The sequence below is a fragment of the Epinephelus lanceolatus genome, chromosome 2 (assembly GCF_041903045.1).
Source record: "Epinephelus lanceolatus isolate andai-2023 chromosome 2, ASM4190304v1, whole genome shotgun sequence".
Lineage (NCBI taxonomy): Eukaryota > Metazoa > Chordata > Actinopteri > Perciformes > Serranidae > Epinephelus > Epinephelus lanceolatus.
The window spans coordinates 15,642,476-15,667,485 of record NC_135735.1 but is presented as its reverse complement, the minus strand read 5'-3'; the positions used below and the strand labels follow the sequence as shown (position 1 = coordinate 15,667,485).

The 25,010-nt window shown below is 39.9% G+C and overlaps 2 protein-coding genes across 3 annotated transcripts in view; one reads left to right on the top strand and one right to left on the bottom strand.

The window, feature by feature from the left end:
• Positions 1 to 792: 792 nt before the first annotated feature.
• Positions 793 to 3,896, bottom strand: LOC117256239 (uncharacterized). The gene is made up of 3 exons (XM_033625538.2): positions 3,759 to 3,896; positions 3,318 to 3,485; positions 793 to 1,724 (listed from the first exon to the last, which is right to left on the bottom strand). The coding sequence occupies exons 2-3, from the start codon at positions 3,482 to 3,484 to the stop codon at positions 1,442 to 1,444; spliced, it is 450 nt and encodes a 149-aa protein (XP_033481429.2). The 5' UTR covers position 3,485; positions 3,759 to 3,896; the 3' UTR covers positions 793 to 1,441.
• A 104-nt stretch (positions 3,897 to 4,000) lies between these two features.
• The window catches only part of homer2 (homer scaffold protein 2), a 45,452-nt gene continuing 24,442 nt past the window's right edge, over positions 4,001 to 25,010 (top strand). Inside the window, exons 1-2 of one of the 2 annotated variants that reach the window (XM_033625525.2) lie at positions 4,001 to 4,139; positions 19,759 to 19,915. In XM_033625525.2, the coding sequence (XP_033481416.1) occupies positions 4,138 to 4,139; positions 19,759 to 19,915 (159 nt within the window). In that variant the 5' untranslated portion in view covers positions 4,001 to 4,137. Of the gene's footprint in view, positions 4,140 to 4,385; positions 4,802 to 19,758; positions 19,916 to 25,010 lie in introns of those variants that run through there. The other variant, XM_033625517.2, reaches the window with a different exon arrangement.

The window sequence follows — 25,010 nt, the reverse complement described above, 5'->3', positions numbered from 1 at the left end:
GAACTACCCCTTTAAGATTCAGAGAGGATGCTGTCACACTTAATCAAAGCAGATTTAATATATTCTATGTTCATGACTTTATCACTCAAGCACACATATTCCAGTACCCGTGGTTCCCAACATATTTTCATGGATGGCATTTTAAAAGAATCTTTTCCATGACTTTTCAAGGACCTGTGATAAAATTTCGATGATAATTTACAATGTATAACAGAAACACTGCTTCATCTCAGAAACACACGGTATAATTTAAAAGTTAAAAAATGTGGCAAAGCATGGGTATTAAAAAAAAAAGATTTTACACATTAAATCACACTGTTACATTATTTTCCTCTCTTTCAAACTCTATTCCAACATATTTCCAGCTAGCAGGCATCTGTCTCGAGGGAGAGACAGAATGTTGGGACAAATATAAAGAAACGTACAAAATGGTCTCAAAAACTTTGTCACACATTGGCCCAGACCTATATAATGTCAACAAGCTATCCCCAGAAGATTACATTAACAGTTAAATTCATTAAACACGACAAAATTCCATGACTTTTCTAAAACTTTCAAGGATTTTACTAACTCCATGACTTTCCAAGGTTTACCATAACCATGGGAACCCTGAATACAGCAACTCAAAGTGTTTGCCGACACAGAGCACCGATCCCACATCAGCGCTCTTCTCCCCAAACTAAAAATCAGTGTACCTCACAGCATGAACTCATTGGTTTCATCTTTATAAAAAGCTACACAAGGAAGGGAACTGCTGTGGAATCTACCTGAGAGAAATTGAGAAACCACAAATTAAGAAAATACATGTTTATTGAAAGCAGTTCTGTTCATCGGTATCCTACAGTGATGTTGCAATACAGAAAAATAAAGCTGCATTACAAACTGATTTTCTCTGGAAATTCTGACTCACTGGTTGCGACGATACTGTACTGTTTAATTCATATAATTCTCATATCAAAGCATGTAGAGATGTAGCTGCAAAATTATCCAAACACAAAACAATTCCCTCTTATAATGTCATAATGAGATAATCATAAAAATTCCACGTCTGAAATATTAAAACAGAAATATAAGAGAAAAGGTATTATGTTTACAGGGCTGAGCAATATGAAGCAATATGGGAAGAAATTACAGTGTTCAGGTAGAGTAAAATGTACATGGAAGTCGAACAGGAACAGTCATCGTCTGCTGTCACATTTCAGAAATAATTCTGGAAAATCTGTGTATTTGCTTTGTATTTTTAATTCAGACAAAACTGTGTGACAATATAAAAAAGTTCCACACAATTACCATGATGGACATTATGTTATTAATATTGATATATTGCTCAGCCCTTGCTTATGAGACTGTCAACAGTTGCACACTGCCACATATGATACTGTGAAGTTAAAGACTGTGAATACTATAAATACTAACAACACCTGAGAAATGACATTAGAGATCAGTAGCGGTCATATTGAGGTCTCTGATGATGAGAGTTGTATCCCTGGTTGGAGCTTGGTGAGCCTGATTGATACCCACTTCCATGGCCCCATTGCCCTTGCCGGTCCCTGTCCCAGTCTCTGTCTCTGCTCCTGTCTCTTTCTCTGTCCCTGTCCCTATCTCTGTCATGCCAGTGCTGCTGCCCACGATGTTCTCCTCTCCAACCTCGGTCTCCTCCCCAACCCCGATCTCCTCCCCAGCCTCGCCCTCCTCCCCAGCCACGACCTCGACGATCTTGGTACCTAAATGGAGACACAGGGGAATTAACAGTCAATCTTTAACAACAGGTACACACATAAAAACACAGTTATGCCATAACCATGAAAGAGTAAATCTAGTTGTTCACTTGTGTATCCAGATTAAACAAACCAGATTTTTCCTTTACATGAAAGTTAAGAAATCAGATTTGTGGATAATAACCTGGTTATTACTTTGTTACATATTTGAGCAGTTAGGTAATTTAAGAATAAGCGTCAAAGTAGTTTTTTACTGTTCAGGCTTGCCTGTCAATCCTACTGTTTATATGTTTTTACTTCTGGCTAATATTCGTGTCTATGAGTGTTGCTGTTGTGTTTTATCATAAAGCACTTGATAATGTCTGCAATAGAAAGGTGCAACAGTAATGCAACTTTACTTTGTAACCTAAACAAGTTGAAGTACGTAAGCCTCACCTAAAATGGAAAGAGAGACTATTAAGATGATTTTAGCCCCACAATATACCATAATTGCATTTCCAAGATTTTAACTGAGATGATTTCTAATCACATTTTCAAAACTGTACAGCCAGTTGCTGGAGTATTTTTTGAAAAGGAAAGAGCTATGTCTAAAAACTGACTGTGACCTTGAATGTATAAAGAGAGAAACTGTTCTTGTGGTTACATTTAAAATACTGGGGGAGTACTACTCAGCCTGTGAAAACTGGTTCTGTTGGAACTTTTGTAAAATTTACTTGGAATAGAAAAAAAATACAAATTGTGAAATTGCAATCTTAACTGGCCGATGTAAAAACACCCTTTTCAACCAAAAAGTCTCAAAAAGTGTGAAACCAGAGGCAGCGTGTCTCCACTCTCACAGGTCCACAAACTCCATGATGCAATACTAAATCACTGGAGTACCACTTTAACTTAAAACAAGTCGCCTCACAGCAAGAGGGTTCCTGTTTTGAACCCTTGGGTGGGGGTAGCCCCTCTGTGTGGAGTTTGCATGTTCTCCCTGTGTCAGTGTGGGTATTCTGCATGCACACCGGCTTCATCCCACAGTCCAAAGACATGCAGGTTAATTGGTGACTCTAAATGGTCGGTAGTTGGAATGTGTGCGTGAATGGTTGTGCGTCTCCATATGTGTCAGCCCTGTGGTAGTCTGGTGACCTGTCCAGGGTGTATCCCACCTCTCTCCCAATGTCAGCTGGGATAGGCTCCAGCCCCTTGAGACCCCCAACAGCATAAGCGGTCACAGAAAATGAATGGAATTGATTAATAACATGATTTTTGTCTACTTATTGTATTAATTTATTATTGTATATTACTGAATTGTTTGACTTTATGATCTATGAATACATTGCTGCTTGTTTTTTTAAACTGTGTCTTGTAAGGTGTCCTTGAGTGCTCTAAAATACGCCCATGAGTAAAATGCACTATTATTATTTATCATCAAATCATATCACTATATTGCCAAGTTCTTGCACACATTTAGATCGCATTTAAAATGTACTATATAAATAAAGCTTTACCTGCCTACTTTGTTATCAGACAGTCAGTCCTTTTCACCATTGCCATAACAGAAGCATGTAAATTACAGATTATGAATGCCCACTTTGAGAGCTGTGGTTACATTACCTGTCCCTGCCTCTGTGGTGTCCACCTCCACGACTCCTCCAGTCCTCGACGATGGGTGGGGGGTCAGTCGGCCGTTTCAGATACTCCTGGTAGTCTTTGTCCTCAGATGTAAATCTGTGGGCAAACATCTCCTCGTAGGTCTGCGGTTTTTCTGTGGTCTCTGCCATGCTGCAATGACAGAGGATGAGAAGCTGTAGAAACACTAATATATCACAACAAAGCTAATAATATGTTTAGCATAAAGACTAGTGTTTATTCTGTTTACTGGCGAATACATCTGTTTAAATGTGCCTTGCTTTTGCTGTGCTGCCAAATCCTCCATGTGGAACAATAAAAACTTGACTTATCTTAGCTAACTAAGATTAGCTAACGTTAGCTAAATATACAGACGGCACAACAATCATAATGATAGCATGTTTAACGCTAGCTTCGAAAACATACCTTTATTATTGTTAGCTGTCGAAATACACTAACATGCCTTGAAACGACTTCTTTTAAAGCAATGGAAAGAAATCCCAGGACCGGTACGTCGCTGAAACGCGTCCCCCCCGGAACAAAGGAACATATTTTAATGGTTCCGGGAGCGCGCGCACCTGCCACTGATTGATGGCTGTTACCTGCCAGTTAGAAACAACAGGCTCAACGGTTGATAGCAAAACCGCTTAAAGTCTGTTATTTGACACCAACAGTCGACTTTAAACCCATGTTATTAAGAAGTGTGTTAGCTAAAGATGCTAATAAGGGGGGCCGCTAATTTTAATTGGTGTAAATTAGCTTAATTTGGGAGAAATTGCTGGAAACCGTCGAAGTCACAAAAAACATGTAAGTGCACCTGGATTTTGAAACCCAATCATCGTTGTTGGTCGGTTTTCAACAGCATGTTTTATCAGTGTTCCGGGTGTAATAATGTCGTGGTTTAGGACTACAATTTGGGTTAAAACCGCAGACACACACAAACCGCAGATACCACAGGTTTAAGAAGTGTGGGTGGCTCTGACAGCAGCGCGAGCAGGTGGAAGCCGCTCCGTGTCGCTGCTGCTGCCCCTTCATATGAAACACAATCCAGTTGGGGAGGACGAAACTCTGCGCAGCCAGCAAGCAGGGGAAACGCAAACATTAACTTAATTCATCAGCGCCGATTGTTTGAGGACAGCGAGGAAGAAGCCGCGCCGAAGTGGGATTAATTGTGTCGCGTATCCTGAGGGGAGAAACAAACAGGCAAAGAGAGAAAACTTCCTGAAATGACCGGGCTTCTGTGAGACACAGAGCTTGACAACCCGGTGAATCGAGTTTCCGAAGAAGTGCTCTCATATTTCAGTTGTCTCTCAGCGGCAAGAGGACTTGCTCGAGGCTGGCGGACTCTTTGGACCGCTAATCATCTGTGTACTTTGCCTGCGCTTTAAAACATAATTTTCCTCTGTCAACCCGCAGCCAATAGAGCCAGTATCTAAAAAGGAGTTGTTCCTCAAGTCCGCGGCAATGGGGTGAGTAATCCAGAAAGCCCTGCTGCCCTTCAGAGCGCCTCTCATGACACCTGCACTGGCTGTAATGTTATGTTATATGTGTGTGTGTGTGTGCGGCGAATATACGACAAAATAACTCCACAACTGTCCACTTCACCTCTCAAGCCTCTGAGTAAATGTGATTATCATTGCCTTAATGCTTGTCTGTGGGTATGGAAGCAGAGGAAGACCCCAGTTTACTCTTTTATAGCCTGGATTATGTGGCAATGTGGGTAATTTAAGAGGTGACTTCAGCTTGTCTTCACTGTCTGTGAGATAATTATGTGTGAAAAAGCTTCATACCATATTTCTAATATGGATTTATATGTGATTTCATAGCAGAATATCATGTGGATCAGATTCCCCCACCTCCTGCTTATCTGTCTGTGGGAATATGGCTTTGAGAGGGTTACGATATGGAGGTGGCAAAGTCAACACTGCCCACTAATAAGGAGAGATGGTACTTCTTGAAGTGTGTGTGTGTGTGTGTGTTGTCCACAGGGCTGGAGGCACTTGTGCACTCTCATAGGTGTTTACAGGGTACAGTACATTATTTTGCCTTCACAGTCTACTGTGGAGTGAGTGTTGGCTCTGTGGCTCAGTTCCATAGTTATGCAATCATCAGCTTGTCTCACATCTACATATATTACTGAGTTTTCTCTCTGGAGCACCTACTCCTCTTTGTGTGGCTTTTATTTGACTTAGAAATTGCAATAATAACAGCTCAGTGTAATTTATTTCACAATCTGGCCCTGAAAAAAATGATGTAAACTTTATAAAAAAGGTCCATTTGTGACATCAAGGAAACTCAGTTTATGTAGAAAGTATTAGGCAAGGTGTGAATCAGAGGCAGCGTTAGTTTTTAGTCATTATGTAAAGTGCCACCCAATGCCACAGTGATTGTGTCTCCTGAGCAGACATGTTTGTGTGTGTGTGTGTGTAAGAAACCAGTTCATCAGTCTCGACTCCTTCTTAAGAGTTTGGCATACTCACCCAGCAGGTTTGAAACTGGCAGGACTCAGTAGTGTTGTGTCATGAAACTGGCCCAGTGGACCAGCAGCAGCAAGGAAGCCAGTCCAAGACAGGAGGTCACACCTACTGACAGAGACATGGAAACAAGTTTCCTTTGTCCGGACCCTGGTTTCAGTCAGTGCCAGCCAGCAGTATCACTTGACAGCTGAGTACTTTTTAGTGAAGGCGAAAACAAATGGCTCCCAGGAAATTTAATCTGACCAGCCGTTCTCTCAGAGTTACAGACTGGTGGGGTTTGTGTAGGGGTGCAACTAACGATTATTTTTACTATGTTCTAATTATTTTCTGCAATTAATTGTTTAGTCTAATAATTGTCAAAACAGTGAAAAATGTCCATCTTCAGTTATAAGAACTGAGGGTGATATCTTGTTTTGTCTGACCAGCAGCCAGAAACCCCAAAGTATTTATTTATCATAGTGGACCAAGAAAACCATCAAATATTTACATTTATGAAGCTGAAACCAGCTGATTTTGGACATTTTTGTTTAAGAAATGACAACAAATTACATGAAATTGGCAGAAATTGAATATACGTATACGTATACGTATATAGGAGTTGTGTTTTCCTTACCTTAGAATGAGCCCATTATATCTTCATAGGAAGCATGTCCTTGTCCACGGAGTCTGCCATGTGGCACCGTCATGTTTCTACAGTAGCCCAGATGGACAAAGCAAACACTGGCTATAGATAGGGCCATTTGTATTTTGGCATTTTTGTGTCAGCCGCTGTAGTTAGAAGCGCTGCTGCCACAAGCAGCGTTGTAAAAACACTGATTTGTAACGTTAAACTGCTTTATTCTCATTCGTCTCATTTATAAAACAATGCATAGGATTCGTTATAAGATGTACATACAGACAAAAGCCGAAAAAAAAGACCCCTGGCCCGTTTGTTTTGGAGAGGAGTCGACCTCTGCTGATACTTTAGCTCCCGATTAAACCACCTGAGCAACGATCACTGAAGGAATTCTTACCGGGGGAAGTTTCAGCTGGTTGCAATCTGCAATCCTTACTGCTATATTTCACAAAATCTCCCTATATCGTACATGCTGAACCTTAAAACAGCTAATAAATTGTTGCAGATTTGTGTTCTGTCAAGTGATTAATCAGTTAATCAGCTAATTATTTCTAGGGCTGCAGCTAAAAATGATTTAGAATAGCTATTAATCTGTGGCTGATCATTTTGTCTGTCTTGTGAGTCTTTTAAATTTTAGAAAAGAGTTTAAAATATGGCGATCCCAGTGTCCTGAAGCCCAAGGTGAAGTAATTAAATTGCCTGTTTTCCCTAGCAGCAGCCCAAAGTCTGAAAGTATGGCGTTTCTTATCGAATAAGACATAGAAAAACAGGAAATTCCCCAAATTGAGAAGCTGAAACTTGGAAATTCTTTGTCTTGAAAAATGACTTGAAATAGTTTGATCATTTTTCTGAGGTGAACAATAAGTTTAAGCTCACATGCGTGCTTAATTGTGGAGTTCTAATTACACTTGGTAATTATTCAGTGTGTCCTGCTCTCAGTGACAAGTCAATATAGATAAAAGTGAGTTTGTGTGCGTTTGGCGGTAGGAACTATAGATCGTTTGTTGTGTTATTTGCAGGATTTAGGTGTCCTTTTGTTCCTGCTCTTTGCTCCTTAATGGAGTTAAAGATTAACTATAAGTCGCACAACATATTAACACCCTCCGTTATCTCTCTTTCTTTGTGCCTTTCCTACTCTGATCATGTGATCCATCAGAACCCTCCTGACCTTGACACGTTTGTTATTGATCATGTCATTTCCACATGATTTGTAAAGCTAAATATTGTATCAGTCCAAATTATCATATTTTATGTGTGCAGCATGCCCAGTAATTTAAATGTTATCAAGACTGCTTGATTTAAAGAGGCCGAGGAAATGCTGATAATAACATGGGGAAAGTAAGTGATGATAATTGTATTTTTAAGTACAGTTTTGCAGCTTACGCTTTGCATGTTACTTTGCCTGAAAGCCTCATCTCACAGAATAAGTGGTCACACAGTCAGCAGTGCAATCAGCATATTGCTATTTAAAATAAGCCATGCTGGGAGCAGCCCTAACACAGGGATAGATGATAATCTCCTGGCTGGCAAGAGAGTGACAGCTAAAGGCTTAACACTCATTGATTAGGCTGTGTGACATGTGACGTGGCAGTGGGTCTCTTGGCTGCCCCAGCAGGACAGTAGACTCTTGGTCTAATTGGAGCTTGTGTTCTCTGGTTGAGGCTGATGGCGTCAGGGGAGGGTTGTAGAGGTGTAGTAGGGGAGAATAAGCAGGTCTCGCTGTTTAAGAATCATGGGTAAATGAAAGGGGACATACTGATGGCGGATTGGACGTCTCCTCACCAGATGGTTGAGGCCTAGGAGGCCATCTGCTGCCATGCTGCGCTTCTGTGGAGACTTCCTCACTTCCTTTTTCCCCAGCTCTCAGATTAAGTTGGGCTCTGCTTCCTAGAGCAGAGTGGTGGAGGGGGACCTGCTGTTGTTGCTGGTTTGAATCTGGCCTGCTGCCTTTGTTGCGTGGGGTTCTGTCTCTTAGCTCAGTGGACTATATGATGCCAAAACATTGGTAGTTATAATGAAGGTCACCTTTAATAGTCAAAAACAATGAGAAAATGATATAATTTGAAAACAACAGTAAGATTAAAAGAGTATTCAGTATAATACCAATATGGTAAAAATGTAGGATAACAGCTAGGTTGAAGCTAATAATTAGATTAATTGTTGATTAATCTAGCAATTACTTTTTTGTTCATCCATTTCATCCTGTGGTTTTTAACCTGGAGGTTAGATACAGTTTGGTAAATTTGGTGACGTATGATAGAGGTAAAAAGTTAACTATCCTATCTCAAAACATGTTAATCTCTTGACCCTTTCTTGTAAAATGCTGCATGTTCTCTACTTCTTCAGGGCTCTGAAAATCCCTCAAAAAACAATCCGAGAAGAAAAACAAAACACTTTGCTGTTGAACTATTCACACCTCTCAACATACTAAGGGCCCACAAGCTAAAAGCACTGGTTTACACTGTGAAAGATCCCTTTCATAACCTCTGTTAGCCCAAAGTGACGCCTTTAAAATTTTCTGTTTGGTCAGACTAAAAACTCAAAACCCAAAGGTATTAGATTAAAAGTGTAGAATGGAGTAACGCAGCAAATCCTTGACATTTTTGCTTGATCATTTTTTGCAGTGACTAATCTGATATCAAAATTGTTGTTGATTTATTTTTTGCTAAACAACTAATTGATTCAAGGATTAATCCTTTAAGCACTAAATTAAATTCAATAACTTGCAGCAAATAGTCAAAGTGATTCATTCTACTACCAAATAATGCTGAACAAAACAAGAAAATGTAGTTGCTGTAGATCACTTTATTAGCAATGTTTCAGTCCTCGTACATTAATGAATTTTACCTGTTGACGCTCTGAGGATTGGAGCAAGTGTTGATAAACTACAAGGAATCGATATCAAGTGTGAGTGTGCAGTAGGGCTGCACGACATGAGGAGATTATATGATATGCTGTAACACTGTTGAGTATTGTGATAACGATATTACTTTGATAAAAAGATACTAAAAGATACTAAAGTGTAGTTTTGCATTCCTGCTGCTTTCAGTATGCTGCTTAAAATCTAACAAATAATAAAGATAAAAGGAAATTATTTCCGTTGAACATTGAATTGAACACAGAAAGCACTATTTCAGAAAGAATGATAGTTACATCTAAAGTTCAGTTTTCAGCTGATGCTCTTTTTCAACTAACTCAAAAAATCCCTGAGTGCAATGACACAGTCTTTCTCAATCTGTTTATCCCGCAAGTTGACATCAGGTGGCAATTAAAAATGATATATTGTGCAACTGTAGCGTGCAGGATTTTTGTTTTTGAGTTATTGATCCGACACATCTGGCAGTAAGACTTTATGTTCTATAAGGACGTCTTTTACCACCTGGAAAACGTGGGGTCAGATGCTGGGTGCTATTCTTGTGCCACCTTTCAAGGGCATGGAGGCAGGTTGTGCCTGATGTTCCTTAAACATTTTTCCAAAATTCCTAAAATGTAACTTTTTTTCTATTTCAATTATCTACCATTACTATTGTAAGTAGATTTTTCTAAATTCATTTTTTTCCTAAAAATTCTTTTTCTAAAACTGTATTCAAAATTTAACATTTTTCTACTAAATCATTAACAATTATGTTTCATATATCTAGATGTCTTTTTTCAAAGTCCTAACAATTGTTTTGCAGTCTCCCCCTCCTATAGGAATTCATTTTTCAAAAAACAGGAGTATTCTGTTCTTTTCTACCTTAAGTGCTGTTTAAATGCATTTTTCTCTTCCTGATTTGGCTGCATTTAAAATAATGATACTTTTTATTGTCTACTACTTTTTGATAACTGAGAAGAATATAAGTGTTTTTGAATTGTACTTTTGAATTGTCTATATTGTGTCTTTAAGATTATACTTGAATGGAAATTGAGAGGCCGTTTACAAGTACATGGTGATTTTGATAAACGGAGACATCTTCCTTCGTTTGTGCCCTTCGTTTACACGCAAACGGAGATTTCTCCTCTGAAAACAAGTCTTTCTAAAAACTCCGGCCAGAGTGGAGATTTTGGAAAACTCCGGTTGCGCGTTTGCATGTAAACTGAGATAAACGGAGATAAACGGAGTTATAGGCAGCCGACGTCACAGTATGCGCCGGAACTTGCGCCTGTGTCAAAAGTGCGACCTATGTTGCTATGGTGACAATGGATACATGGAAGGCTTGAGCTTCTCATTACACTGCCACCTACAGGTTTGGCATGCTCTTGTGTATATATACACAGGTAAGCGTAAACGAAGATCTTTTTGAAGACGGAGACGGTGAAATGTCCGTTTATGAAAATAGCTGGTCACATGTAAACAGCCTCTGAGCCTTGATCATATTGTGCTTTTTTTCCTGTCTCATCTGTGTGGCAATTTGTGTTGATTGTCGGCTCCTCCCATGGCATGTGCCTGTAATTGAAGACACTCCCTCTCATTATAGAGCTCACCTGTGTGTCCTATACAATATTTGGTAGCTCAGTGTCTTGTAAAACCCTGATGAAGATGGTCTAGTCGAAACGTTGGTACTTGAATAAAAGAAAATATTTTTGCGTCTAGTCTTAGAGTGTGCACCTGACATCTTTTTTCAAAACTGACGTTGCTTAGTGACCATAATCAGCACTGGATCATAGAAATGCTGAGTTTGTGGCTGATCTTCTTGCAGGTGTTGTTTTTTAAGTGTATATTAAATATTGTCCATGTGACAGTAAAGCTGAGTAGCCCTGCACTAAAATGGTCAACTTGTCCACCATATTTATCATAGATGTATATTTACGGAAAAACGAGAGATATCTGGCAGCTGTGATTGATTATTCCTCATCACATGAAATGGGGTTGGGGTTACGTGCGTGCTGATGCATTCCAAAAGTTGAGCTTTGTTTATCTCTGGGTGCAGCCATCAACACGTTGAAAAATAGACACTTAGCAATGCCTGTGCACCACAATGGGGTCACTCTTGCTTTTAAGTGTCTAGATTGAAAACACTAGATTTGACAGCGCAAAAATCACAGCATGCGTCTTGGCCCTAAGAGGTTCGTTGTGATGGCTAACTATTTAATAAAGCTAAAATGCCTTAAAAATAACATCTTAAATCATCATTTAGTAAAATATCAATCTGTTTTAAAAAGATAGTCAGTAAAATTATAGAGAAAACATCAGAAGACATCAAATGAAATCAAATGCAGTAGCACTGAATGCGTATTCGGTCCCTCCCTTCCAACATTTGTTGCTTTCTCCACTACACCATCTACCAAAGAAGAAATGCCTCAAACTAACCTTTTAACAGATGAATGATACTGACAATAAAAACATTCACATCAAGTCGCTCTTAAGACAAACATGCTCCTTTTTGTAAATGTCAGGAGAACATAAAAGCATTTGTGTGGAGCTGCCATCGTTCTCTTCTGACTGATTAATTCATTCATTTCTGCTGTTTCACTATTAAATATTTGTCTCACTCAGCAGGGATCTTAGTCCAGGTTATTGCGCGCTACAGTATCTGCGAGCAACCCTGTTCTTCTTTGACCCCCCTGACATCATTAGCAGAGCTCCGTGTTTATTGCGATAAAAGCCCAGGTGGTGTTGTAGGGATGATTCCACAGAGCTTTCCTCTCCTGCCTTCTTTGCTCATTCACTCAGACAAAACGCAGCTCTCACTAATATTGCAGCCTCGCAGGTAAAAATGACGGAGAGCCTCAGCCCTGCTCGTCTGATATATGAGCGAGATTACACGGGCTAATGAGAAACCAAGATATTAAATTCATTTTTTTTCCGTTCACAAATGAATGCTGCACATTTGTTTCTAATTTGCTATTTTCACATAGTCAGTCACCAGATCTGTGCACCTTGTGACCCAGTTATGAGTTTCTCATTTTGCCTCTGTGACAGATTTGGGAGAAGATGTTCTTTTGTTACACGCTGCCACAGGAAAGCCAATTGTAGTTTATTGTCGTCCGCACCAGCAGAGAAATTGAGGAGGGATAAGTGCTCTAACTCGGTGTTCCTCCTCCTACTGTAGATCTTTAAGTGACTAATGCAGCTTTCGTCACTTAAGTTCTTTGAATAGACAGAAATGCAAATTCCCTGTATTAGTCAGACCACTTACCTTCAAGGACAGCGTTTTATACACATTCTGCTTGCGATATAATGACCTTTAGTAATTGATGTAGCCTGGTGATTTTCCTGTTCTAATGCCCATCTCATGGAGACAAATAATCTGTGAAATGTGAATTCAGCATAATAGCACTTGAAGTGGTGGAGTAATGTGATGTGTTGTTCACTGTCTGTACTGTACATCGTACGTATTTATGCCTCCAAAGTTGTGTCTTATGTTCACATGGCTGTTTGCTGCACAGAGAGTGCTTTCATCCTGTCACTGACAATAACGTGGTGCATCTCACTGAAAATGTTCAGGTTTCTGTTTTGCCTCCGGAGGATTCAAAAGGGGAAAACATATCTACTTATAAACAGGCCAGTGATGTTATAAAGTCCCACTGGCAGAAAGATGTTGTCTCACTAATGAAGAGATCCTATTAAAGCGTTACAGGCTCGTTCATATCATTGTGCCTGTGGACCTGCACCCAGTAGTACCTGGATCTACAGTGCGCTAGATTATTCCTCCTCAGTCCATTTCACACTCCAAACATGGTGTAAAACCCAGACATTCTGTGTTGATGTTATCTCTCTGCTGGCCCATTCAGAGAGAGGCTTGACACCTCTGTAACAAAAAAACACTTATTTTACTCAAGTTTCACAGGACAGCAAAAAAACCATCAACTTATCAAATAACAAATAAGTTTGCACCTTTTGTATTTAATTTTTAAGCACCTCTTCATTGTCAGATTCAAACCTAACACCCATTTATCTCTGTTTGCATAACTATATGTGCTTCCTCACATGTGCTGTGTGATTTCTGGAGCTGGTAAAGTGACATTACGTTCACTGTCTGTAGGAACGTGAAGAATGTTGGAGCGCACTAAAGCTGCTGAGTGCTGATATATGTCAAACAGGCTGAAAAAGCCCCCACAGCCTGATCAGTGTATGACCTCCGATTCCCAATTCATTCATCAATAATCTAAACAGCTGACAGTTGTCACTTTCATTTGAAAAGAGAGGTGGATGGCTGTGATTGATGGGGAACGTTTGTTTGTGGAATGAGCCTGGAGTGAATTCTTAAACTCAGGAATCTGGACAAGGCTGTTTTCTCACTCGTTGGAAGATATACCTGAATTCTACAGGCGTAGCAGAGCACAAATGCAACGTGACCGCAACCCCTCGCATTAAAATCACCTTCCAAACTCTTAGTCAAAGATAGAAGCCGCCTGCTGCTATTCACACTTCCTCTCATGATACGGTGTCATCCTGCATCATCTTAAAATGTTGTCTTTAAGCAGCAGGATTATCCCTCTCTCAGCAAACTTCACTTAAACTCAGGAGAATACAGTGTTTGGATAAATCACAGGTATTGATCAAGCTAACATTTTAAAGGATTTAAGAAACAAGAGGCCAGCAGGCTTAGTCATGCATCACTTACAATATTGCTGCAGCTCAGACGTTTTGTAGTGCAATTATTTATCAGACGGACATGGCAGCCTTTTGCAACACCTTTTTCATATTTCTAGATACAGTTTGACTTAGTCCTTAGGTTTCTGGCTGTCAGCGCATTCCTACGTTTTTAATTTATTCTTATGCCTGTACACAACACGATTGCTTCATCATCAGTGTGGATGGGCCCGAGGTGGGTGTGTAGGTGTACGTAGGCATTGATAGTGCGATACTTAGTCAAACCTGCTCCCCCCACACAGAAACACACACACACACACACCTGTAAATAATTTAAAGCACCAGATGGGACAGAGCACTCGACAGTCAGCAGTAGAAAGAATCCAGCGGTCATGAAGTCCCAAATGACGCCTTCTTCTTCTTTTTTTTTTTTATCCAGTAAAATCAATCAACCTAATGCTTTTTATCTCAGAAAAGCAGATCACTGGATTCCACCAACAGTTGTCTGAGTGCATCCATGTGTTCAGCAGTGGCCTTTCACTTCTCTTCCCCTGCCAGTGTGAGCTGGCTCCAGACACTGCCACTGCAAAGGTCAGCGTGTGTGTGTGTGTGTGTGTGTGTGTGTGTGTGTGTGTGTTTGCGTGTGTATGTAAAGCGACAACAGTGATCTGTATAATGGGTTTTGTTGTTCCCAAAGCAGATGAAGACTGAGATTAGGCTTAAAAAGGACAGTGAATTTATTAGGCTTTCATTTCTGTGAGAACCATAATCCCAATGGAAGTAAAAGCTTTATTAGCTCATGAATTTTCGCTGCCTGCCTGCCTGCCTGTCTGTCTGACATTATTTTCCCCAGGATCTCATAGTAGTACATTAAAGTAATACTGAACTGAATGTTCTCTTGTCAACTTGCTTTGCCACTTGCTATACAGCATTACAAAAACAATGGCACCATCTGTGCACTGTTAATGAACCCTCTTGCTATACAGGAAATGTGCTTATGTTTCTATCTTTAGCAGCTTTTTTTAGTATCATTTTAGTGACAATTTAAGAACATACTCTCAGATGATTTGGATTTAGGCTTTTTTTTCTAATCACATCCCTGCACTCTTAAAAATCGCAATATTTGTAATGGCTTTTGTTGGGCGTGAATTACTTCTTTGCTGCACCAAGCAAAGTGTGGCTGTGTCACTGTGTCCAGTTCACACATTTAGCTGAAATCCTTCATGTCATTAAAGTAAATGGCAGGCCAAGAGGGGAAAGTAATCGAGGATAGAGGATCAGGATTTCACAGGGTTTACAACAAAAAATTGATGTTGTAGAAAGTTTGCCAGAAAAGCTCACGCCTGGGACCATGTTTGTGACCAAGTGGGATGACCATGTGCAGTGGAGTTTAGTGATGAGTCATTTTTTTCAGTAACCTCTGATCTGAAGCATGTTATGGACTTTACAGAGAATGAGTCTCCAAAGATCTAAGGGAAAATTCTGCGTAGAAACAACACAATTAAACAAAAAACTAAAGAACACCTAACAGCTTGTTGAGAACACAAACAGGCCGAAAACATTTCTGACCAAAATCAGTTAATTTCAGTGGTGCAGAGGTTAGCATTGTCGCTCACAGCAAGAGGGTTCATGATTCGAACCCGGGGTGGGGGAGCCCCTCTGTGTGGAGTTTGCATGTTCTCCCAGTGTCAGTGTGGGTTTTCTTTGAGTACTCCAGCTTCCTCCCACAGTCCAAAGACATGCAGGTTAATCTGTGACTCTAAATTGTCCGTAGGTGTGAATGTGAATGTGAGTGTGAGTGGTTGTCTGTCTCCATGTGTCAGCCCTGTGATAGTCTGGCGACCTGTCCAGGGTGTACCCCACCTCTCGCCCAATGTCAGCTGGGAGAGGCTCCAGCACCCCCGCGACCCCCAACAGGATTAACACTTATGGAAAATGTATGAATGAACATCCTCATGTTGCTATAACATCCTCAAGTTGCTATAAGCATTCCTGCAGTCGATTTTGAATGAGAGCATGCACGGGGGAACGGGGCTTCGTAGCATGTGTATGAGCGGCGAGCCCGCTCTATTTCAGTTCACCAGTGCACTGTTTAACAAGTTACTGTGAGGGCCGGGAAAGTAGTTTAAATGGAGCGTAACCTGTTATCAAGCAGCAGCATCCACGTAATTGTCAGCTGACAAAACAACGTCGGCTGACAGGTGACAAATAATTGACAGTATTGTACACAATATGATTTTATTTGAGTCTGAATGACATTGATCAGTACTCTGTCTTATCAGTCTTACCCATCAAATGGTGTGCAGACTCCACCTACTTGCCTCATGTGGTTATGGTGCGGACCCAGTGATTGACATTATGTCAGAGACTCCTCTGGCTCTGATTGGTTGTATTTGTCCGTGGTGAATTATTGCAAATGTCATTAGAAGCACCAAGAGGAGCCGGAGAAACATGTTTCCTTCACATATTATCTGTCAGGATATAGTGACAATTTCAGAAAATATGACAAATTTTTTTTTTTTTTTTTATAAAAGTTACCTACTATAGCTTTAATCTAGCGCATATAGTCAGTTCATCATGAAGCTTTCAGTAGGACTTGCTTATTATTTGAGGACACATGACAGATTTTCATGTAACCATGCACATGATACAAGATAAGATAAAACTTTATTCATCCAGAAGGATGTTGCTCTGCAGCAATATGACATCGGAAGAATGCAAATATACATAGTGTAAATAGATCCATGATGAGGGCGATGATCCAAGAAACACATTTTTAAGAAGGAGAGACCAGGATGACTTTACATGCAAAACATCCCCAGACAAACCAACAGCATAAAAGATAATGAGATAAGAAGACAAACACCGAGACGGAAACGCAGAGGTGATATATCAACTTTTTCAAGTAGGCTATAAAGGGAGGTGTGAAGCATTTAGTGCCCAGTAAACTTCACCCTGTCTGAAAAACACATTCACATTTTGACTTCCAGCAAGATAAGTACTTCCCATCTGTCTCCCCCATATTCTTCATCTGCAGCCATTATTGAGTTCTTGAGGTGTCCTTTGATCCCTCTCATCCAGCCACTCCACCTAATTATTCTTCGCTCTTGGAACTTTATAGAGGAGCATCACAACCACCTGCACTCACCTTTTTAAAATGAGAGCTTCCAGTGGATAATTCAAACTTGCTGGGTCCGGTCCCTGCAAAGCACTACCGTTTTAAAAGTACAACTAGTTTTTCACTTTCAGCAGTGGTGTTCTTTCAATGGCAAGTGCCAAGACTGTATGGAACTGAGATTATGAGTCTACTGCGTACAGGTGTGGTTATTTTTACCACAAGCTGCACTTTAACAACGTCCTAGAAATATTCTTGGATGTGACAACATGGCTTTTGATGTTGAATCTAGTAAAGGTAGAAAAGTATGACGCAGCCTTTCTGAAGATTGGATTAAATGTGTAGTTGTCCTATCTTTTTCAGTCATGCAGTCTGTAGAGTACAAATATTATCACCTGCAGCATTGTAAAAGTAAAAGTACTCTAAGTGTATAGTATGCATGCATAGTATGCATGCATAGTATGCTGTTCACTTTGATGCTTTAAACAGAAAACATTGAAAGTGGAGAGGGGGGTTCTCTGAACATATTTTCAAAACAGCTTTCAACTCAGCATCCCAGTCAGGCTATGCTATTTGTGCATGTGTGTGTATGTGTGTGTGTGTGTGTATAGTGACAGTGAGTGAGGATAATCACAGTGTCTAGAGAGAAAGCGACGTGTCTGTGTAAACATGAGAATTTCCACTGTTGTTTTTTTCAGTCTGCAGTCATTCAAGTTTAACAGGTGGTCTGATCCTGCTCCTTCATCCTCACGTTGATGCTTCTCTTCTGAATCACACGGGCAGCGGGCAGCGAGCTGCTTGATGCCGGGAGGCAGATTACTTGAACCTCTCAAAGACATGATTTCAAACTATTCCCCATCACAGTCATTGTTGAGTTTGGTTTTGATAGCTAATTCCATTTTAGATTTGAGTGCAATTTGGTGAAATACCCAGACTTGCAGCTTCCTTATTTAAAACTGTCGGTAAGTCAAACAGATACTTTGCCAATTTTTCAACCAGCTTTGTATCACAACAGTGTGGGTAGTATGTGTAAATGAACTGTGGAAAACTTCCTCCATCTCACAAGTGCCCAGATCTCCCTGCTCATCTCTAAGCTTAAATCTGGAAGATTTTTTGCTGGCTCTCGGGCTCGGGTTTCTCAAATTACAGATTGTACTTCCTCGTTATCATATGCCCGCCACCATGGACACACAGAGAAGAAGCGATCGAGAGAGAGATGCCTTCCTTTCTCTGTTTCTCCAACTCAGACCAAACTCTGATCAAACTGTAAATCTAGGCAATGCTGATAAACTACAAGAGTTTGTGAAAAGGAAATAGGTGCATTTACTGTATTGTGAGAAGGGTGTATGAAAAAACTGAGATCAGAGCTTTAAAAATAAGCAGTGCTGATCAAATATAATGTTATGTCACCTACCAGCGGGAGCATTTACTGGTCCAGTGCTGGGCAGTGTTGTCTGGTGGTTGTAGGTTTTCTACCTCTTGAGCAAGCTGTTTTCTCTGGTCATGTAGCACCAATTTAAAAGTATTTGTGTCTTTCTACTGCATAGACAGCCCAGTTGTATAAAAGAAACATCTTTCCAGCAGTTAAATGCAATCTATAATGCTACTGTCTTTAGTCAGAAGATTTAATACTGGATTTGGAATATGACCAGATGTAGCAGTACCACTAGTACAGACAAACTTAAATCATATTTTACTGGTTGGAGTTGGTTAATCACGATGAGTGTAAGTCATGTTAACATTGTGCTTTCCAATACAGTTTAGGTTTGCTCTATAAAGGTAACTCACCATTGATTTTATTGTAGGTTTAATTTTAGGGTTTGAAATGAAAACATTATTTTACCATTGACGTTAATAGCTTTGCTCATCCTCCTAGTACTCATATCACTCATTACAATGTTGGCGCTGGAGGAACTTTGTAACTGCTGGCGATAATTGTCATGGTTTAATATCGATTGAGATCCTCCTCCTATGACACAAAATCATTAGGGTAAAATAATCGGTGTCGACCAAAGAAAATAAAATAAAACATCACTAAAATAGTTAAAATGATTAAGAGCTGTTCTGCAATGAGCCATGCATAAAGTTTTTCTTTTTTAGAAATTGAGAAATGTTTTTACAGGCTGAAGAGTACAGACGCAATGTGAAGAAAGTTGTTTCTAATAAGGCTGGGTGATATGGCTGAAGTTATTCCCACGATGCCAAGAACATTTTTCCAAATGTGAATCTCTGAACACATTTAATGTCCACACACACCAGACTATCCGGCACATCACTGCTTATTCTGACAGATTTTACTTCAAAGTAGTTGTTTGCCTTTCTCTTTTTACGACTCTACAGTGAGTCTTCTCTAGTTTGACTGTGTTACCACAAGTAGATAATTGTCTGGATGTTTGTGGTGCACAAGGGAAATCTTCCATTTGACAAAAGATGGGAGTACATACGCATGGACAGTCTCACACAAACACCTAGATATGTGTTACCGACGCCTGTGAGAAGGGAGGGGGTGTTGATGTGCTCCTGGCTTTGGTTTAAGATTTAGTGTTTGTTACATTATCACCTGCTTGTCCAAGCTGAAACTCTCAGGACTCTGTATCTCTGGAGACACAACACAGCGTCCCTGTTCCCTGTGGTTACATATTGTGTGTCTCACAGTGATCCTTTGCTCATATTGCACCTCTCCTCTGTCCTCTGCTGTCCAGGGAGCAGCCGATCTACACCACCAGGGCCCACGTCTTCCAAATCGACCCAACCACCAAGAAGAACTGGGTCCCTGCCAGCAAGCAGGCCGTCACCGTCTCTTATTTTTACGACAGCACACGCAACAGCTACCGCATCATCAGCGTGGATGGATCCAAGGTATGTGTGTGTGTGCATACTATGTGTCTGTGTGTGAGTATGATGGGAAACATTTAACTGCACTCAGGAGAGATGGTTGAGGCCGAAGAGGAGCACTCAAAGCCAGAATTTAACAAAAGGAAATGTGAAGCATGTTAATGTTAAATCTGCAGCTCCCATTGATGAACATTAACCCAACACTGGACCATTTAATATTCCTGTGCTCTGCTGCTTCTGGTGTGAGGACAGTCATCTATGGCTGCCTGTTTTACCCTTCAAACATCCGACTCATTAAAACACTGGGGGAAAAAAAACACTGAAATCAATATCATGATAGGATATTTTCCATCAATACATGTGCATGGCAAATATATGAAAAATCACAAATAAATGAACCGTGTTCCACCATCATGCTTTACACCAGACCAAACTCTTTATATGTGCTAAACAACAGCTCAACAGCTAATCTTAATTACATGCTCTGAGTCATGAAAAGCAACTAATTATTGTTTTCACTGTTGATTAATGTGGTGATCATTTTTTCAGTGTATCAAATAATTGTTTTGACTATAAAAATGCCCATCACAGTTACTCAGAATACAAGGTTATGTCTACAAATCACTTGTGTTTTCATGACCAAAATCAAAATATAGTCAATTGACAAACAGATAAAAAGCAGAGAAGCAGCAATATTTTTATAGTTGAGGAGCTAAAAAATATTAAAGTGTAGGCTCGATTTGAAGAAGAAAGAAGAAGAGGAGAAGGAGGAATATATACTTTATTAATCCCCGAGGGGAAATTATTTTTTTCCACTCTGTTGTCATATACACACAGGCCTGAAATACACACACATGCACAAACAGGACCTATATATGCATTAAATGGAGAGATTGCCCAGGAGGCAAACTGGCACCTCTCCAGCTACCAGTCCACGCTCCATATTTGGTCTGGGCAGGGACTTGAACCAGTGACCCTCCGGTTCCTAATCCAGATCCCCATGGACTGAGATGGTTTATTCACTTACTGATTATTCGACTTATCTCTTAGCTCCAATTTGGACATAAATTTGTTGGTCAATAATTATATGGAATTATCACCATGGCATGATGTAAGCCTCTAAATGATTTATCACTCAGCCCAAATTGTGATGTTTATCAAATGAGATAATTGTTGTTTCACAGCTGGAAAATTAGAGTCAGAAAAGCACAGCCTGGGAAGAAAAAAAAAGAAAAAGAGAGACATCTCGTAGTAAAAAAAAAAAAAAGAGATCTTAGAAAATGCTCTTGTCATTCCCAGGGCGTCAAATACTGCCACTTTGCCCTGCCCCTCGGCATGTGATATCAATGCTGGTCAACTGGTTGAGAGTATATACACCATACATAATATCACATTTCTCATGTCATTTGTACACGACTAAACATAATTATGTCTAGGCCCACATAGCATCACTTTAAATGTGATTCAGCCTGCTGCCTAGCTAAATTGGTCTCTATTAAGATCGCTATGAGTTTATTTAAGGTTTACAAATATATGTTAATGGTTCAGTATTAACTCATATCGCAGCGGTGCCTGGACAGCGTGACGTGTGTGGTTGTGCTGCTGCCGTGGTCCTGCCAGATGCCTCCTGCTGCTGCTGCCATCATTAGTCATTAGTCATACTTCTACTGTTATTATACACATATGACTATTGTCACACAAGTATACTGTCAGATATTAATACATACTTTCAACATATTGTACCACAGTAGCCAGAACTATAACTATAATATTATTACTTTCATTAATGTTGTTGTAAGCTACTGTCATTACCTGCATCTCTCTCTCTCTCTCTCTCTCTCTCTCTCTCTCTCTCTCTCTCTCTCTCTCTCTCTCTGTCTCATTGTGTCACATGGATTACTGTTAATTTATTATGCTGATCTGTTCTGTACAACATCTATTGCACGTCTGTCCGTCCTGGAAGAGGGATCCCTCCTCAGTTGCTCTTCCTGAGGTTTCTACCGTTTTTTTTCCCCGTTAAAGGGTTTTTTTTGGGGGGGGAGTTTTTCCTTATCCGCTGTGAGGGTCTTAAGGACAGAGGGATGTCGTATGCTGTAAAGCCCTGTGAGGCAAATTGTGATTTGTGATATTGGGCTTTATAAATAAAATTGATTGATTGATTGATTGATTGATTCAGTGCAGAACAGTAAGATGTAGGTTAGAAGTTAGGGTCTGAACATCAGCAAACATCCCCATTAACAAATTACCAACAGCAGCCAAGAGCTGCGCACCTGTTGTGTGGCAATTAAACCCAATTATGTATAATTTACTATCATCAGCAAACGGCCAACAGAAGTCACACTTCAGGGACTGTAGTGTTTTTAAATATTGGTCCCACTGGATCAGCTCTTCTTCTCTCCACTCAAATCCTTCTGCATTGATTTTTGACCTGATGTTATGTTTTTCTTTTGATTATTTGTGTGTTGAAGAACCAGGAATCGTTTGGTTATATAATAAGATCATTTTTCAAAATAATTTTGATTTGTTTCCAGAAGAGCTTGATGTTGAGCTTAAATCATGCGTGTGATAATAGACACTGTACGAGTGTGCCTGTGTCCCATATTCACACCTTCTTCCTCCACTAGCTGAAAGAGTAGATTATGTGTTTCCATGGCGATCTTGTCTCTGTGTGAAAACTGGAGGAGAATTATGACAGAGGTAGTATCCCTCTGCTGACACTGTCAGGCAATCACTTTTCCCACAATCTTAAATCACACAGATTACCTGCAGAGCCACTTCAGGGACCAAACAGGTCAACAGTTGTTTGAATCTGTTTGTGTCCTCATAGTTTGTCTTTTTGACATACACCTCTGTGTTTGGGTGAAGGGCCTGTAGAGTTCAGGAGTTAGGATTACCAACCCAACAGCTGAGGGGTGGGTCTCACAGGAACTCGACACAGATATATACAAATATAGAGTATTTGCATGGTAAGCAGTTTCTGCCAGTGCATGGAACTTCTTAAAGTGACAAATAAATGCAAACAGCATATGGGATTTTAGTTCTGTTGTGATTTTTACATCAGGAATACATTTTCTTGTGCAGGTTAATCTTTGAAATAAATAAATACGCATTATTTCTGTTTCCCTGCAAAGCATTGTGAGTCAAAATATGTTAGCTTCAAAATAGCTCTCTTCCCACAGCTAGAAACAAGAGGCAAGACTCTAATCTGTTATGTCATCAAGCAGCACTTATGCAGCTACAGCACTGACAATACTACTTGCATGTTTTATTTTTACAAAAGAAAATGTCAGAAAAACATCTAAAATGTACTTAATTTCTCGTTATATGCATCTATATGTTTGTATGTCTTCTGTATCGTCAAGGCCAGGAGTCCTCTCTCTGCTCCCCCACTCTGTCAGCCTCCCTGTCCTGTTGTCTCTCCACTCTCCTGTGACCTTGAGTAACAGAGCAGTGTGTGTCATATAATGTCTGCAGGCAGCAGCTATATGTGAGCCATGAAGATTAACATCTATTAAATAAAAACTTATGTCAGTTAAAATGGAGATGACTCCCACTGATTTCAATTTTAATCCTGTTTCCAGTTAATTTAAGTGAGTCAAAGTGATGTGGGTCTGAGCAAAGTAACCGAAAGCGAGGGAATGTTGAGTCATTTCGAATGAATGTTAAATATAGTTTATATTATGTACACTAGCTGCAAGGGAGACAGGTCTGTCTAGAGGAATAGTCTGTGCTGCTGTGCACACTAACTATGACAGACCGTCAGCTTATATTCGTCCATCCGTGATGGCCGGGCAACTCGGTGATGATGATATGGCAAGTAGAGGAGCATATCAGCATTTTTGACTCTCGCTCATCCTGAATCGCACTTCTCACACAGCGATGTTCAACGATGACAACACAGTGAAGGGTTTTCTTGCTGTACTTTAGTGTGATTACTTTCGGAGTTAATGTAAAAATCTTTCAGCTCTTTTTAGGTTTGAATATTTTTCATTTTTATGTTCTCATATTTTTCTCTCTGACATCCTACTCTCTCTTTAACTACCTATTTTTTCTTTATTTCTTACTACTTCTCTCACAGCCAGTGTCCAAAATTAACATTTTGGCTCATGTGCTGAGGCCTGGTGAGCTAAAAGACACTTTTCTGCCAATAATAATCATTTAAATTCCTCCAAGTGAGCTTGTTGAGTGAGATTGTGGCTGATAGGTTTGTTAACTAGTGTAATGTATATGCCAATTCTACAAACTACAGCCAAGTTCCCTGTGTTACCATCACCTCGCTCCTTTATAAAGTCGTGTCTACACTAGTTTCTCTACCTGTGTGTCATAAAAGTTTTGTTCCTCTTAGAAAAAGCATTGTTTGAACTGGGGATAAAAGGGCAGCTCTGTTGCTAGAATAAAATGTTAGCATTGTACATTTCTGCAAACCACAAATACGTCGTTAAATTTGTAGATTTTTATGTATCATATAAACATTTGTCCAAGTTGTTTTTACTGAGACATCACTGCTTTTCTTGCTGGGATTTTGCGCCCGAACTGGATATTTTAAGCCAAAACATGATCTTGTCCTAACCTTACCCAAGTGGTTTTGTGCCTGAACATAACTACAGGTTAACCACAGCGTTGAAAGTTAAAGTGTCAACAGTTCAGCTATATAATAATGAAACCTATGTGTGGTTTGCAGAAATGTTTCGTGCCTGTTTTTCTGGCAATTGGGTTAGAAAGGGACGTGTCAACCCTGCACCTCACAGTCCGATATTTGCTGCCCGTGCTTTCAAATTGTAGTTTGGATTAATCACTAAAATCAGACTAGTTTGGGTACTTCTACTCATGATTAGAGAAAGCAAAGGGTTGATGAAAGTTTTCAAACAGTCATCTATTAGGATTAATTTGCACTCACACCAAAGCTGGTATGAGCTAATGTTGATCTCCAACATCAGGAAGGTCAGTATTGTAAACAACATTGCACATAACAATTTGTCAGAAAAACAAACAAAACAAATTATTAAAAAACAAGCTTGAATTAAAGTTGTGCAAAGATACACATGAAGTTCTCTATGCAGGGAAGGGTGTTATGGGTGACCAGAGCAACACTTTGTGGAGTCCTGTGCATCAGAATAAG